The sequence below is a fragment of the Palaemon carinicauda genome, chromosome 17, assembly GCF_036898095.1.
Source record: "Palaemon carinicauda isolate YSFRI2023 chromosome 17, ASM3689809v2, whole genome shotgun sequence".
In the NCBI taxonomy this organism is placed as follows: Eukaryota; Metazoa; Arthropoda; class Malacostraca; order Decapoda; family Palaemonidae; genus Palaemon; species Palaemon carinicauda.
In genome coordinates this window covers 36725425-36740424 of record NC_090741.1, presented here as the reverse complement: position 1 = coordinate 36740424, position 15000 = coordinate 36725425, and the positions used below count along the sequence as shown (strand labels likewise).

The 15000-nt window shown below is 51.0% G+C and overlaps 1 protein-coding gene across 1 annotated transcript in view; it reads left to right on the top strand.

Moving 5' to 3' along the window:
- Nucleotides 1–15000, top strand: part of rdgBbeta (cytoplasmic phosphatidylinositol transfer protein 1) — a 103472-nt gene that overhangs the window by 2578 nt on the left and 85894 nt on the right. The window contains exon 2 of the mRNA XM_068390854.1: nt 8408–8556. Within this exon, the coding sequence (XP_068246955.1) occupies nt 8408–8556 (149 nt within the window). The remainder of the gene's footprint in view (nt 1–8407; nt 8557–15000) is intronic.

The window sequence follows — 15000 nt, the reverse complement described above, 5'->3', positions numbered from 1 at the left end:
TTACACCTTTTTGCAGGAGTGTCATCTCACCAGTTTGTACTCCCATGAGAGCAATAATAGGCATTACACATGTGCGTGATCACATGCCACACCAAAACTGCTCACTATCTAACCGGCTCGGGATAGGTCGTGCACCTTCTCGCCTGCTCGCAATAGATCGCGCACCCCCTCTCCTGCTCACAATAGATTCTGCACTTCTTGCCTGCTCGCTATCGATCGTGCACCCTCTCTCCTGTTTGCGATCGATCATGCACCCTCCCACCTGCTGCTAGAGCACTCTTGTATGGGAGCACCTCTGCTAACGTTTTCATGTTTATTTTTTGGGGGGACTTAGCTAATGGTCCATCAATTCTGCGCACTTTCATCACAGTCCAATGACTGTTGGTGAACGCAGGGAAAGTATTCTGGTTAGATTGGCTTGGCTTTGACATAAGATCCTTGCCCTAGGGTGCATAAGCGATCTCGGTAATGCATCTCATATGTTGAAAATTACAGTTGTTCCGTAACCGAAATACAAACCACGCTATTTACATTGGGTATTACTTTCGGCGTAGCTGAAATGACGAGCCATTAGATTTTAACGAGGGTTTCCTACCCCGCGCCAGTTAGCAGGGGTAGGGGGAGGGGTAGCTTGCTACCCCTCCCTCCCTCACACACCGGTGAAATGTCTCACTTCACTTTTGGCTCGGACGATGGACAGACGTGCCTGTCTTTGTCCTCGCTTGGCAGCCATTATTTGTTTTGTCTTTACTTAACCACTTACTTTTCTTTTACTCAATATATATGTAAACATTTTTTCGTGTTTATGTATATATTTGAGTATAGAAATCAGTAATTTTCCTTTTCAGAGTTCGTGCTTGTGTGTGTAGTGTACGATATCTCCGTGGAGCCCTCGGCAGTTAGGCCACCACGGTGTAATTTCATGGGTCGCGATCGAGTTTGACTACGGTCTTTCTCTCTCTCTCTCTTTTGAGGTCATTCACCCTTTACTATGTTTTACCTTTACTACGTCTGAGTAGCTTCCTTCCCGGGTGGGTGGGGTTGCTACTCCGTACGTTGTCTCAATTAGTTTATGAATCTAATTGTATATGTTGATTGTTCAGCTTTTGTAGAACGATTCTTTTCGGGGTTTTCGTTCTTTGTTTAGTGTTCATTCATTTTTAAATTACATAATTACATAGTTACATAATTATAATTGTTATAATTCTGTGTTTGGTACAGCTCTCCTTCCGTGAGTGTAAGTGGTTGTGAAGGCACGTGCCTGTTGTGTAATTCTTGTGTTCTTTTCCCTGGGGATTCCTCTTCGGAGTCTTCCCGGGGGAATGAATGTTAACTAATGTTTTTTTGTTTTTATTTTTCACAGTTAACGATCTAGTTCGTATCTGTAATGTGACAACGGAGTGAGCTGTCTTGTTGAGGCCTGGGGAATCTGCTGTTGCTGCCTCCCTTATAGATCTTCGTCAGGGGCGTGTCTCCTTCTCCTGGAAGTACTCCCGTGACGACTGACAGCTCTCCAGTTCATTTTAGAACACTCTGGAGGCTCGCCTCCTTGGGTGGGTAACTTTCCTTCCGAGGGAAGTTTTTTCCTGTCCAGGCTTGAGTTTTTCCCCTTTTGGGGGGTTCTTCTCTTGCCTTTTTTTAGTGCGACTATGCTCTTGGTGCTGAGCAGTCGCACCTGCAGTTACGCTCAAGGGGCTGGGCAACTGCAGGAGCCCTTAGGTCACTGGCTGACCCGTCTCTTCTACGAAGTGTTTCTCTCTCGTTCACGAGGGAGGACACTCATAGAGACTCCTCTTCAGAGGACTCTTCTGCTGTTATTGCTGTTGGCCGCCTTCGCCGTAAGGCTCACCGTCCGCTTCGTCGTAAGGCTCACCGTCCGCTTCGTCGTAAGGCTCACCGTCCGCTTCGTCGTAAGGCTCACCGTCCGCTTCGCCGTAAGGCTCACCGTCCGCTTCGCCGTAAGGCTCACCGTCCGCTTCGCCGTAAGGCTCACCGTCCGCTTCGCCGTAAGGCTCACCGTCCGCTTCGCCGTAAGGCTCACCGTCCGCTTCGCCGTAAGGCTCACCGTCCGCTTCGCCGTAAGGCTCACCGTCCGCTTCGCCGTAAGGCTCACCGTCCGCTTCGCCGTAAGGCTCACCGTCCGCTTCGCCGTAAGGCTCACCGTCCGCTTCGCCGTAAGGCTCACCGTCCGCTTCGCCGTAAGGCTCACCGTCCGCTTCGCCGTAAGGCTCACCGTCCGCTTCGCCGTAAGGCTCACCGTCCGCTTCGCCGTAAGGCTCACCGTCCGCTTCGCCGTAAGGCTCACCGTCCGCTTCGTCGTAAGGGCCTCCTGTCACCCTATAAGGGTGCTAAGAGACGCCTTTTTGAATCTTCTCCTCGTCGTATGCAGCCTGCAGCTCCTTCCTGCTTAGATCTCTCTGGGGATCGATCTCCAGCGCCTTCCAGACCTTCCGCCCCTGGCGTAGATGGACAGCAGTCTGACCTCGTCATCCGACGGGCAACGGTCCCTTCGGGGCAAAGGGTTGCCTCCCACGGTGTGGGTGCATCCCTTGCGCGTCAGGGTTCCCCTGCGCGCCCTTCTGCAGTGTTAGCGCACAGGTGCTCTCCTGCTCGTCAGCATTCTCCTGATCGCTAGCGCTCTCCTGTTTGCCAGCGCTCTCCTGGTCGTCAGCGCTCTCCTGATGATCATCGCCCCTCTGCTCGCCAGCGCTCTCCTGAGGACTCCGAACATCCTGCTGTTCCTGTTGTGCGCCCTGCGCGCCATCGGTCTCCTGAGCGCTCTAGATCTCCTGCCCGTCAGAGCGCACCTGCGCTCCCAGTTCCTGATACGCGCCCTGTGCGCCCACGTTCGCCCGCGCGACCTGGAACTTCGGTTCAGGTCTTGGACAAGGACTCTTCTCTCCTCGCCCTCGCGATCCGGCTCGTCAGCCTGTTCCAGCGCAGCAACGCTCGCGGTCGCCTATGCGTGCTTCTAAAGCTACTGTACGCACAGGATTCCACGAGTCGCCCTTCTGCTCTCCAGCTCGCCAGCGACCACAGACGCGTCAACGTTCGCCTGCTCGTCAGTGATCTCCTGCGCGTCAACGATCCCCGGCGCGTCAGCGATCCCCTGAACATCGGCAATCTCCTGACCACCCGCGGGATCTTTCGCCTGCGTGCAAGCACCACCATCCGCCAACGCGCCATCGCTTGCCTACGCGCCGGCGTTCACCAACACACCATCGATCGCCTGCTCGCTATTGATCTTCCACGCGTTACAGGTTCCCTGGACACCATCAGTAGCGATCTAGCGCTCGCCTGCTGTGGACTACGATCTGCGGTAGCTGAGTCTTGCCATAGATCTTCCTCCTGCTCGCCGGCGCTCACCTTTACTTCTGTCCTTCTGTGCGCCACCTTTCTTCAAATCGCCAACGGTTTTCCATCGCGCGAGCACCAGCGCGATTCCAGCCAGTAAGCCATCGCTCGGCAACACGCCGTCGCTCGCCTATGCGCCATCGCTCGCCTATGCGCCATCGCTCGCCTATGCGCCATCGCTCGCCTGCTCACTATTGGATTCCAACCGCCAGCGCTCGCCCTTCCAACCACGCTCGCCCTCCTTCTGCACTCCCTCGCGCACTTTCGTCTGCGTGCCCACGCACGGGCACTTCCACGTTCGCCCACGCGTGAACCATTGATTTACCATCGCGCGAGCGCCAGGGCGATTGCGACCGCAATTCCCGTCGTGGTTTCGCAACACGGGCAACCTGGCGAGTCTTCTGGAGCGCGTATTTCCAGAACACGGTCTTCACCCCGTAAACGCAGAGCATGGCACGTGCAAGAGCAGGAAGAATCTTCAGGGAGGTCTGAGCAATATTCTTCTTTCCAGACCTGGTTTAGCCCTTCCGCCCCACCATTCCCTGGAAGGGTCTTGCAAGGGAGTTTTTCTTTCGAGATTTCTCCGCCGGGCAGGGGGTGACTGGTTTAGCCCTTCCTCTTCACCATTTCATGGAAGGGGCTTACCAGGCCTTTCCCTCCCCGATTGCGACCCGAGGATTTGTACAAGGAAGCTCCAGGAAGATCATGGGTACTTTCCTTCTCTCGGTCTCAAGCACCTTTGCGTTCCGTCGCCAAGTTTCGAACTTACGGGCAAACTCGATGTTGGAGCATCTAGACGCAGTGACCGAGGGCTTCCTCTCGGGAGTCCCATCCGTGGATGTCGACAAGCTCAGACACTCTTCCATCCTTGGGAAGAGCTTGTTTGAGCCCAAGGACAGAGAAATGGACAGCTGTTGTGCTGAGGAAGTCGAATCCCGTTTTCACTCCTCCAAGGCGCTTACTTCCAGACCCTGCAAGCCTCTGATGCCTCTTCATTCAGCCTCGTCAGCCTAGGTTATCGGAACCGGCTATGGCAGCTAAGACAAGGTGTACAATAGCAGTCCCCTCCTGTCAGGGACAGGTAGGACGGGAAGTTCTCCCGGGGAGGCATAATCCTAGAGGGAGCGGCCGAGTTCGCAAACTCTAGGATTGGCAACCCCCCTTGCAGGTCTCCCGCTGGGGGGATGCCTAAGGTTACTCATCCGGATAACAGCTTCCCAATGCCGATTCCTGCACGATCTCCGTGATCAGCCAAGGATATCGCGCCTCAGTGTCGCTGAGCTCCTATGCCATGGGGTCGGCAAGAGGTTTGCCCGTTGGGCAGAAGGAGCCATGCTTTAGGAGAATGTCCTCCATAGGGTCGTCGACGTCTTCTCCCCCGGCTTCTTCAATCGATCCTTTCTTGTAGGAAAGCATCTGAGACAGGAGTTCCGTCATCGACCTCTCAGCTCTGATCAAGTTTGTCGAACAAACTTCGTCCAGCGTGGAACAGCAGAGTCGATCAGACTAGTAGCGAGACCGCAAGACTCCTTATGCCCTGGATCGGAAGGACGGGTACTTCCAGGTCCCATTCCATCCTTCTTCCAGGAGGCACTTGGAATTCAACCTAGACTACAGATGTACCTTCTTAAGATGCTGTGTGGCGATCCCGCCGCAGCATCGCAGGTTTTCATCAGACTCGTCAAAGAAAGGGGGGCGGGGGGGGGGGGGGGGGGCATGTTCCGGTTCAGGCCTATGGTCAGGACCTGAAGGGTACCTCCTCATCATTCAGGTAGGCTTAGAGGCTGTAGTCTGGCCCTTCTACAGATCCTACAGATCCTGCCGAGTCGCTCCGTGCACGACAACTCCATGGTATTGGCCTATTCCAACTAGCAGGGAGGTACATTTTCATACTTTCGCATCTTGCAGTAGAGATACTGAGATGATCCGAAGTCCACTCAATACCACTATCGGCTCGCTCATTCCGGGCAGAGGAATGTTCTCTCCGACAATCTGAGCAGAGCCTCACAGATAGAGAGTACCTGGGGATCTTTGGCCTATAGTAACCAGCAAGTCCTGGCCTGGGGGACCTGATCGCGATAGCCTGGAACTTCAAGCTGCCGCTGTACTTCCCCTCAGTCTCAGACCCCAAGACTCTTTGGCAATATGCTTTCCGGTGATGGTGGGACAGCATCGACGCCTACGTCTTCCCACCATTGTTGTCTGTTGAGAAGGGGTCTCAATGAGACCAGGTTGTCTGTCAACCTTTAGATGGCCCTGAGAGCTCCGCTGCGACTATACGCAGAATGGTTTCCGGACCTTCTGCATCCCCTGACGGAACTCCCGGGGGAGCTTCTTCCACGACACAGGCTACTCAAACAACCACACTGCAACATCTTTCACATCTTACACCACCTCCTCACGAAGAGACACGCCGCAACAGTCGCAGAGCGGAGGTCGCGTCACCTGCGATAGTCATCCACAGGGGTCTACCAGGCGAAGTGGAGAGTCTTCTGTGGTTGGTGTCGTGGGAGAGGTACCTCTTCCCTTGATGCCTCTACTCCAGCAATTACGGAGTTATTGCTTATCGGCGGGAGGAAACTCGTTTCCGCTCTCGGCAGTGAAGCCTATCGCTCGGCCTTTCCCTGGCCTTCAGTCTGAAAGGAATAGACTTTTTTCCTTCCTGCTGGATCTTTCTTCACTCATGCGAAGCTACGAACGTACCTGCCCCCAGTCGGAGTGAGACCTCCTCCATGGAGCATGGAGGAGGTCAGACCTCTGATCGTTGTCCGTCTTGGAAGACGGTGCTCCTGCTCGCTCTGGCCTCGGCCAGTGTGTAAGCAATCTTCATGGTCTCGTACGATTCCGCCCTTTCTAGAGAATAGGGGAAGGCAACATTCGGGTTCGCTCCTGAGTTGTTTTCTAGACTCAGAATCTTGGAGTCCCGGACCTTCGGTTCGACTCCTTCAAGATTTCGAGTCTCCGTTCTGTATCAGATGACCCAGACCTTCTCCTCCTTGCCAGTAAAGGAACCGAGGGGTTATCTTTGAGAACAGCTGCAGTTGGTCCTCACGTGCAAGCCCGGTTTGGGAGCACAGGAAGGACGCAAGGGAGAGTCACCAGTATGCCTTTTCAGCTCGGACTCAAGGGCATCCATCTCGACCTGAATCCAGACCCTCCCCCGTCACGTCGCCCTACAGCACGATGTCGGATACATCGCAACGTCCCTCGCCTTCAAGTGGAACTACTCTGTGACGCAGGTGCTACAAGCTGGAGTCTGGAAGCGTCTAGTGACCTTTCGCAGCCCACTTCCTGCAGGACGTGACCCACAGGGGTATCGATACGTTTCTATCGCTCTGTGGTGGCTACACAACAGCTGGTCTAACCTCAGGCTCCTTTTTGGACAGGTAGCAGAAGGTTGAGGGCATTGAACAGAAGAAGTATGTCTGGCCCTTACTTCTTTCTTCATCCTCCCCTCTACTGGGGAAGCAGCATCCTGGTCTCTGCATAGCTGACCTCAAACCCCTTTAGGTAAACCATGCTTCCTTGTGTTCCAAGTATTGAGACAATACTGTCGCGTCCCCCATACCCTGACGAGGTGGTATTGGGAACGTCCTAACCCAGAGTTCCGTCTAGAACTCCAGGTCAACTGCCTAGGACGGGTCACACTTTCTTCCTTCACACACAAGCCTATGTAGGCCACACGTTTCCTTGCGGAGCAAGGAACTTGTGAGGTGCAGGGACTCCTTTTCTCGAGTGCGACTCACTCGGATTCTGCGTCCCCGGGTAAGCCAAAGCCAGTATGGCTGGGGACTTTCCACCCTTCCTAAGGGGTAAGTCACCCTATGTAAATAGCGTGGTTTGTATTTCGGTTACGGAACAAATGACAAATTCGGAGATAATTTGTATTTTTCCTAACCATACAAACCTTAGCTATTTACACATATTTGCCCGCCAGCCCTGTCCCCCAAGTCAAGTCCTATCTCTAAGTGAAGTGAGACATTTCACCGGTGTGTGAGGGGGGGAGGGGTAGCAAGCTACCCCTCCCCTACCCCTGCTAACTAGCGCGGGGGTAGTAAACCCTCGTTAAAATCTAATGGCTCGTCAATTTCAGCTACGCCGAAAGTAAACCCTATGTAAATAGCTAAGGTTTGTATGGTTAGGAAAAATACAAATTATCTCCGAATTTGTCATATTGGCTGGGACATCCACCCTTTCTAATGGGTGAGTCACCCCTATTAAATAGCGAGGTTTGTATTCCAGTTACAGAACAAATGATAAATTCGTAGATAATTTGTATTTTTCCTAACTATACAAACCTTAGCTATTTAACCAAACTTACCCTCCAGCCCTATCCCCCTTGAAGTCCTACCCCCAAGCAAAGTGAGCTCAATCACAGGTGTGTGAGGGGGTGTGGTAGCAAGCTACCCCCCGCTAACTAGCGGAGTTGGTAGTTAACCCTCCATAAATTTTAATGGCTTGTCATTTCAGCTACACCGAAAGTAATACCGCTATTAAATAGCTGAGGTTTGTATGGTTAGGAAAAATACAAATTATCTACGAATTTGTCATATTAGTCATCTCTTAGACACTGTTGCCAGATCTGAAAAAATTTTAATCTTCAAGCATCTCAGAGTAAAATTTCATTTAATGGATCTTGTATATTAAGAGAGAGAGAGATACTGTAGTGTGTGTGTATAATTGAATACTTAGGTAAATAAAATTTTTTGTTACATTCCTATTGTGAAAGTATTCTCTCCCATCAAATTTGTATGTAGGAAAGTGTAAAAGAAATGTAACGCTTTCAAATTGGAATGGGCGGCATTCTTGAAAGATTCATTGCTTGATAAAGAGGCCTATTAGTGTTCCTTAAAGAGTAGCACTGTGTTATTTTAAATACTGTACTTATACTGGGATTTGTTTCAGCTTTTATATCATAGCCACTGAATTCGATAGCATGTGAGAATGGACTGAAGCCAAGAATGTTTTCAATTCTTATCATTTACTATTATGGATCGTAAAGTTTTCTTTGAGAAGAGAAAGATGTCAATACATTTGTTACCACCCATTTCAGTACCATATTGGACAGCTCTACATGATTGCACGCCACAGTGCTGAGCAAAGTAATGATGGGGAGGGTGTTGAAGTTATTGAAAACTCCCCACACAAAGATCCAGATCACGGTGAGGGACAGATCACCGAGAAACGGATCCATCTTTCCAGGTTAGTTGACTTATTTTCTCTGTATGAATTTTCCTGTAGTTGTAGACTATGTACTTATGGCTTTTTTTTCAATATTAAACTTACCCGGTGATCATATAGCTGTCAGCTCTGCTGCCCGACAGGAAAACCTAAGGACGAAATACGCCAGCGATCGCTATACAGGTGGGGGTGTACATCAACAGCGCCATCTGTCGAGCAGGTACTCAAGTACTCCATGTCAACACAGAACCAATTTTCTCTCTGCCGTGCCACCGGCAAGACCTACTAAATACGCTGTTGTTTTCTGGATTGATTTTCACGTTTTTTGGTGAAATATTCATTTCTGGTTTTTAGCTATCGCTGTGCAGAAGTTATCTTCAATACTTCCTTGCATTCTTTTATTGGATTTTGGATTATTTGTTGACGACTTGGATAGATTTTGAATTTCCCCCTTTGACTAATTCAAGATGTCTGACCCTTCTCAAGTCCCCAAGTACAGGAAGTGTAGCGCTAGGGACTGTTCAAGGCGTCTTCCGAAGGCCTCTATCGATCCGCACACCGTTTGTTCCAATTGTAGGGGTAAAGCCTGTCAATTGGAAGATCGATGTGAGGAATGCGTTGGGCTTTCGGAATTCGATTTTCAAGAATTCCTGAAATATGCACGTAGGCTAGAGAAGGATAGGATCAGGAGGAGTTCGTCTCGCTCAATTGATTTTTCCTCTCCCCATGCCCCACAACCTATTCCTTCCCCTGTAGTGGTTGCCCCCGACCCCCCTGCTAGCTCTCATCAACCTTCGATGGCAGATATGATGCGTGCCATCCAGGCTCTAGGTGAGAGAGTCGAGTCATTGGCGAATGACCGCAATCAACTCATGGCTGACGTCAGGGAGTTGAAAGGTAAAAGTGCAGTGGGAAGTGAAGTGAGTGTTAGTGCAGTGAAAAATGTCAGTGTTACACTTGAGGGTGCGTCTGTTCGTGCCTGTCGTCCTCCCAGTCCGGGACCTCTTGCAAGCTCCCAAGCCCAGGGGAGAAGCAATGTCGTACGACCAAAGGGTTCGACAGGCTTTAATCAGCGGACAGACGTTCCCTCCGTGGTTTCGGACGTATCTTGCCTAGATCGTCCCACCCACAAGAAGACGAGTGAGCCCGTTCATTCCTCGTCTGCGGAAGAGGTTTCACGCCAGAAACGATGGACCAAGGTCTCACGGCCTCTTAAACGCAAGGTCCCTTCCAAGCAAGTCCAACGGCCCAGGTGTAGCCACTGGGTCAGTTCGGACTCGCTGCAGTCTTCAGACGACTGCACACCTCCTAAGAGAGGCAAAGTGGTACCGCAACAGGCAGTAACTCCGTCTGTTGCCGCACCAGCTGTTGTAGACCCTAAGTAGTCTTTGCTGCAGTCTATGCAGACTCAGTTAGCTGCTGTTATGCAGGAGTATCGTGCGGAGAAGGTTGACGCTGCACCCGTTAGCCTACAACCTACCACGGTTGTGCGCCCAGCAGACGCTGAGGCTGCCTGCTCCCACACTCCAGCTGTGAGAGCTCCTCCACCCATGCGCAGTCGACCCTGCCAGACGCATACTGACGTTCACAGACGCACGGAACCCTCCGTTGACGTTCGTGTGCTACCACAACAACAGGAGGATGGAGTTAAGCTGCCGTGTTTTGACGCGGTGCGTCAGCCTCCGCAACCCACGGTGGTCTCCGCTATCCGTCCACAGTCGGGAGTAGACGCTTTGCGCACCCACTCAGCTATGGTTGTTGCCAGTTCTCAGACTGACCAACAGTGGCATGACGTTGGGTCCAGTGCAGCCACGCATGCACCCGTGCTGCCGGACTCAGCCGTCCAGCTTTTACCTACTCCGTTGCCTCTTCCTCCTCAACATTCAGACGATGGACTCTCTGATGATGACGAAGCTGCACATCTTGACGACCAACACTCGGACATAGACGAACCCAAGACCACGCCTCCCTCCTTAGACTTTAGGAAAGTGCTTACGCTGTTCAAGGATTTATATCCGGATCAGTTTGTGTCTGCAGCACCACGCTCGCCTCCCTCTGAGTTCGCTTTAGGCATGCAGTCAGCAGCACCTGCCTTTACGAAGCTCGTACTCGCTCGCTCGTCCAAGAGAGCTTTAAGGGTACTGGGAGAGTGGTTGCAGTCCAAAAAGCAACTTGGGAAGACATCCTTCATGTTTCCCCCGGTCAAGCTTGCTTCCAGATCTAGCGTCTGGTATGCCACGGGAGAAGTTCTCGGCTTGGGAGTTCCTGCCTCTGCCCAGGGCGACTTCTCAAGTCTGGTAGACTCTCCCCGCAGGCTGGCTATGAGACGCTCCAAGATTTGCTGGACTCCTTCGGATATGGACCATCTTATGAAGGGAGTTTTCCGTGCATTCGAAGTCTTTAACTTCTTGGACTGGTGTTTGGGAGCGTTGAGCAGGAAGACCTCCCCTTCTGATAAGGAAACTTCCATGCTCATTATGTCCTGCATGGACAAAGCCATACGGGATGGTTCTAGTGAGCTTGCGGCTTCTTTCGTGTCCGGGGTCCTCAAGAAGCGGGATCACCTTTGCTCCTTCTTGTCAGCTGGAGTCACCCCATGTCAAAAGTCGGAGCTTATGTTTGCTCCGCTCTCGAAGTGTCTCTTCCCTGAAGAGTTGATCAAGGAGATTGCCGCCTCCTTGATCCAGAAAGACACTCATGACCTGGTGGCGTCATCCGCACGCAAAGCCACCCCTTTGCCCTCCGTGCCTAGACCCAGGATGGACACTCCAGCGTCAAGGTTCATTCCGCCCTTTCGTGGCAGAGCCTCCAGCAGAGGAGGTGCTCGTGCCGGAAGTCAACGTGGGAGCAAGAAGAAGGGTTCCAAGTCCTCTAGAGGCAGAGTCTGACTGCCTCCTTCTTCAGACAGCAGTGGGAGCCAGGCTCAAGAACTACTGGCAGGCCTGGGAGAACAGGGGCGCAGACGCACAGTCTGTGAAGTTACTCAGGGAGGGGTACAGGATTCCATTCTTGCGCAAGCCCCCTCTAGCAACAACTCCCATCGACCTCTCTCCCAGGTACAGAGAGGAGGACAAGAGACTAGCTTTACAGCAAGAGGTGTCTCTCTTGCTACAAAAGGGAGCGGTAGTCATAGTCCAGGACCATCAATCCCCGGGCTTCTACAACCGCCTCTTCTTAGTGGCGAAGAAGACAGGAGGGTGGAGACCGGTGCTAGACGTCAGTGCTCTGAATGTCTTTGTCACATAGCAGACGTTCACCATGGAGACGACAAAGTCGGTTCTAGCATCGGTCAGGAAGGAAGACTGGATGGTCTCGTTAGACCTAAAGGACGCTTACTTTCACGTCCCCGTCCACCCAGATTCCCAACCTTTTCTAAGGTTCGTTTTCGGGAAGGTTGTATACCAGTTCCAAGCCCTGTGCTTTAGCCTAAGCACGGCACCTCTAGTTTTTACCAAACTGATGAGGAATATTGCCAAATTCCTGCATTTAGCAAACATCAGAGCCTCCCTCTATTTGGACGACTGGCTTTTAAGAGCTGCGTCAAGTCGTCGCTGTCTGGAGAATCTACAGTGGACTCTGGATCTGACCAAGGAATTGGGTCTCCTGGTCAATATGGAAAAGTCCCAACTCGTCCCATCCCAAACTTTAGTATACCTAGGAATGGAGATTCAGAGTCAAGCTTTTCGGGCTTTTCCGTCGGCCCCCAGAATCAGTCAAGCCCAAGAATGCATCCAGTCCATGCTGAAGAAGGACCGATGTTCAGTCAGACAGTGGATGAGTCTGATAGGGACGCTTTCATCACTGGACCAGTTCATCGCGTTAGGGAGACTCCACCTCCGCCCCCTTCAATTTCACTTAGCTGCTCACTGGAGAAAGGACAAGACGCTAGAAGCGGTCTCGGTTCCTATTTCCGAGAAGATGAAGTCTTCACTGACTTGGTGGAAGAACAACATTCTCCTCAGGGAGGGTCTGCCACTGGCTGTTCAGACCCCCGACCACCTTCTCTTCTCGGACGCATCGGACACGGGCTGGGGTGCGACATTGGACGGTCGGGAATGCTCGGGCACGTGGAATGCGGATCAAAGAACGTTGCACATCAACTGCAAGGAGCTACTGGCAGTTCATCTGGCCTTGAGAAGCTTCAAGTCCCTCCTTCTAGGCAAGGTGGTGGAGGTGAACTCCAACAACACCACAGCCTTGGCATACATCTCCAAGCAAGGAGGGACTCATTCGATGACGTTGTACGAGATCGCAAGGGACCTCCTCACCTGGTCAAGAGATCGAAACGTATCCCTAGTAACGAGGTTCATTCAAGGCGACATGAATGTCATGGCAGACCGCCTCAGCCGGAAGGGTCAAATCATCCCAACAGAGTGGATCCTTCACAAGAATGTTTGCAACAGACTATGGGCCTTATGGGGTCAGCCTACCATAGATCTGTTCGCAACCTCGATGACCAAGAGGCTCCCAATTTATTGCTCACCGATTCCGGACCCAGCAGCAGTTCACATAGATGCCTTTCTTCTGGATTGGTCCCATCTAGACCTTTATGCGTTCCCCCCGTTCAAGATTGTCAACAGAGTACTGCAGAAGTTCGCCTCTCACGAAGGGACAAGGTTGACGTTGGTTGCTCCCCTCTGGCCCGCGAGAGAATGGTTCACCGAGGTACTGCAATGGCTAGTAGACGTTCCCAGAACACTTCCTCTAAGAGTGGACCTTCTGCGTCAGCCGCATGTAAAGAAGGTACACCCAAGCCTCCACGCTCTTCGTCTGACTGCCTTCAGACTATCGAAAGACTCTCGAGAGCTAGAGGCTTTTCGAAGGAGGCAGCCAGAGCGATTGCTAGAGCAAGGAGGACATCCACTCTCAAAGTCTACCAGTCGAAGTGGGAAGTCTTCCGAAGCTGGTGCAAGTCGAAATCAGTATCCTCAACCAGTACCTCTGTAACTCAGATAGCTGACTTCCTTTTATACCTAAGGAAGGATAGATCCCTTTCAGCTCCCACGATCAAAGGTTACAGAAGCATGTTGGCAGCAGTCTTCCGTCACAGAGGCTTAGATCTTTCCAACAACAAAGATCTACAGGACCTCCTTAAGTCTTTTGAGACCTCGAAGGAGCGTCGGTTGGCCACACCAGGTTGGAACTTAGACGTGGTACTAAGGTTCCTTATGTCAGCAAGGTTCGAACCACTTCAATCAGCCTCTTTTAAAGATCTCACTTTGAAGACTCTTTTCCTCGTCTGCTTAGCAACAGCTAAAAGAGTCAATGAGATACACGCCTTCAGCAGGAACATTGGATTTACATCTGAAACGGCTACATGTTCCTTACAGCTTGGTTTTTAGCCAAAAACGAACTTCCTTCTCGTCCTTGGCCCAAATCGTTCGATATTCCAAGCCTTGCTAATTTGGTTGGAAATGAACAAGAAAGAGTACTATGCCCTGTAAGAGCTCTTAAGTACTATTTGAGGCGTACTAAACCATTACGTGGACAGTCAGAAGCTTTATGGTGCGCCATTAAGAAACCTTCTTTACCTATGTCGAAGAATGCAGTTTCTTATTATATCAGACTTTTGATTCGAGAAGCTCATTCCCATCTGAATGAGGAGGACCATGCTTTGCTGAAGGTAAGGACACATGAAGTTAGAGCTGTCGCAACTTCAGTGGCCTTCAAACAAAACAGATCTCTGCAGAGTGTAATGGATGCAACCTATTGGAGAAGCAAGTCAGTGTTCGCATCATTTTACCTTAAAGATGTCCAGTCTCTTTACGAGAACTGCTACACCCTGGGACCATTCGTAGCAGCGAGTGCAGTAGTGGGTGAGGGCTCAACCACTACATTCCCCTAATCCCATAACCTTTTTAATCTTTCTCTTGAAATGTTTTTTATTGTTGTTTTTGGGTTGTCCGGAAGGCTAAGAAGCCTTTCGCATCCTGGTTGATTTGGCGGGTGGTCAAATTCTTTCTTGAGAAGCGCCTAGATTAGAGGTTTTGATGAGGTCCTTTAGTATGGGTTGCAACCCTTCATACTTCAGCTCCTATGAGTCGCTCAGCATCCTATGAGGATCGCGAGGCTCAGTAAGGAAGACGTACTTAAAAAGGCAGAGTAATTGTTCAAGTCGACTTCCTTACCAGGTACTTATTAATTTTATGTTTGTTATTTTGAATAACTGCTAAAATGAAATACGAAATACTTAGCTCTTAATGTTAACATATATGCTGGTCTCTACCCACCCCCCTGGGTGTGAATCAGCTATATGATCACCGGGTAAGTTTAATATTGAAAAATGTTATTTTCATTAGTAAAATAAATTTTTGAATATACTTACCCGCTGATCATAAATTAAAGGACCCACCCTTCCTCCCCAATAGAGACCCAGTGGGCCGAGGAGAAAATTGGTTCTGTGTTGACATGGAGTACTTGAGTACCTGCTCGACAGATGGCGCTGTTGATGTACACCCCCACCTG